At 34.8% G+C, this 2325-nt stretch overlaps 1 protein-coding gene across 1 annotated transcript; it reads left to right on the forward strand.

Annotated features, from left to right (window-relative positions):
• Positions 1–713: 713 nt before the first annotated feature.
• On the forward strand, positions 714–1658 carry LOC121459066 (olfactory receptor 10AG1-like). The gene has a single exon (XM_041668576.1). The coding sequence runs from the start codon at positions 714–716 to the stop codon at positions 1656–1658; it is 945 nt and encodes a 314-aa protein (XP_041524510.1).
• Positions 1659–2325: the final 667 nt, after the last annotated feature.

Here is a 2325-nt window from a genome sequence, read left to right on the forward strand (position 1 = left end):
GCTGACCATTCAGCATCTTGAGATAAAAAGGCCTCAACATTCTTTATTTTGTCCTAAGTTCCAATTTAAGGACAAAAACATTACAATATGCATAAAATTTATAACATTGGTTTTCACAACCTGTATACTGGAAAAAAGTTTAATATTTTAAATTCCGTATTATATTTGGGGTACAGGTATACTAAAGGAACCTATATATAAAACCATCAAACCCATAAAAGAAGGATTATATTAAAATGTCAATATATATTATCCCTCAAACATTTTACATACTTTGGTAGATTACTCTTGTATTGAATAATACCTGTTTATTATTTAATAATTTATGAAATTAATCTCAATATAATAAGCATGAAACAAATTATTTGGGAAGTGATAAACAGTCAATTAAAAGACTGAATCATTATTAAGCTGAATATTAACTCAAATTTTGAACTTGATTCATTGAGAAGTAAAGTAAAAGTGGCATGCATAATAATAGAAAACAACCAAAATGCTAACTGTATAAATTAACAGAAAATTCAGAGAATATTTATTGCATATTCTGACTAACAAGAAATACACTTTCTCAACATTTAACAGAATATATAAGATGTGTGTTTGTATCTTATTTTCTTTCAGAAAATTAAGAAGTTTGGGTTGTAATTTATATGCAGTACAAACAAACAAATGCAGTCACGTGACTTCCACTTTGAACTAAATCATCTGAAAGTATGGATCATGCAGAAATCAGAGCAGAGGACAATGCCTCCACAGTCACACATTTCATCCTCCTAGGATTCTCTGACCTTCCAAACCTCCAGGGGTTTCTCTTTGGAATGTTCTCCTTAGTTTACATCATTATCCTAATTGGAAATAGCTCCATAATTGTGATAACCATCCTCGATCCTGCACTACAGAAGCCCATGTATTTTTTCCTGGCAAACTTTTCTTCTCTGGAAATCTGTTATGTATCTGTCACTCTTCCTAGAATTCTGTACAACATTGGTACTCAGAATAGAAACATACCCAAGCTGGCCTGTGCCACACAAACATGCTTCTTCCTTATTCTGGGAGCCACTGAATGTTTCCTTCTGGCTGTGATGTCTTTTGACCGCTATGTGGCCATCTGCAACCCTCTGCACTATCCCTTGGTCATGAACCCAGTAAAATGCAATCAGCTGGCTGCAGGCTCCTGGCTTGGTGGAATGCCATTCCAAGTAGCACAAACCTGTCAGATATTCTCTCTAAATTTTTGCAATTCTAATCGAATTAACCACTTCTTCTGTGACTTACCTCCCATTCTCAAACTAGCTTGTGGAGATACTTCTGTTAATGAACTGTCTGTCTACTTAGTGACTGTTCTCATTGCTACAGTACCTTTTATGTTGATACTTGCTTCTTATAGCAAAATCATTGCTACCATTCTAAAGCTGCCAACAGCCACAGGAAGAGCAAAAGCTTTTTCCACTTGTTCTTCCCATTTGCTTGTAGTGTTTTTATTTTTTGGATCAGCCACCGTTACTTACTTGAGACCAAAGTCCAAACATTCTCCAGGAACCGACAAACTGTTCTCTCTATTCTACACCATTGTGACTCCCATGTTTAATCCCTTGATATACAGTCTTAGGAACAAGGACGTGATTGCCGCACTGAGAAAATTGTTACTTAGGAAATAATGTCGTGTGTGCACTAATGTCTAAATTAATTTCTGTAACTAGCTGTGATACTGGGACACCTTATTCTGGATGCCACAGAATGCTCCTTCCTAGCTACAGTTACATGGAATTCTGTAGCCCTCTTTGCTAATATCTGGTCTATGGACCCAGTTAGTGGTGGGCTCTTATGTCAGCAGAATCCTTGTTTGCACAGGCAAGACTTGCAAATGTTCTCTTTGTCATTTTAGGGTTTCTAGAAAATCAGTCACTTCTGTGACATCGCTCCCTTTGTATATTTACTTACTCTGTGTGGCTATCTTTTTGAATGAGATGGTGGTCTTCCTTGGTTCTGTGTTATTCGTCATTTTCCTTTCCATTAGCAATTTTCTACTAGAATAAAATCATGTCTATTATCTGAAAGCTTCCATAAACTATATTTATTCCCAAACTTGCTACTTCTGCTCATTGCATTTTGTAGATGTGGTGTTACTATTGTGACTCTGATGTTTATCCCCAAGTAAAAAGGATATAAAATTGATACTGAGAAATTATAATATAAAGAATTAACAGTAATTGAGTGTGAAAAGTTAGAAGATATTTTTTATATTTGTTTTATGTATGTATGTATGTATAACATTTCTAGGACTCTTCTCATTTAAGTATGTAATAATTGTTTTCACAATGATAA

The sequence above is a fragment of the Microtus oregoni genome, unplaced genomic scaffold (assembly GCF_018167655.1).
Source record: "Microtus oregoni isolate MIOR12 unplaced genomic scaffold, Mior012 000018F_ref0000195, whole genome shotgun sequence".
Taxonomy (NCBI): domain Eukaryota; kingdom Metazoa; phylum Chordata; class Mammalia; order Rodentia; family Cricetidae; genus Microtus; species Microtus oregoni.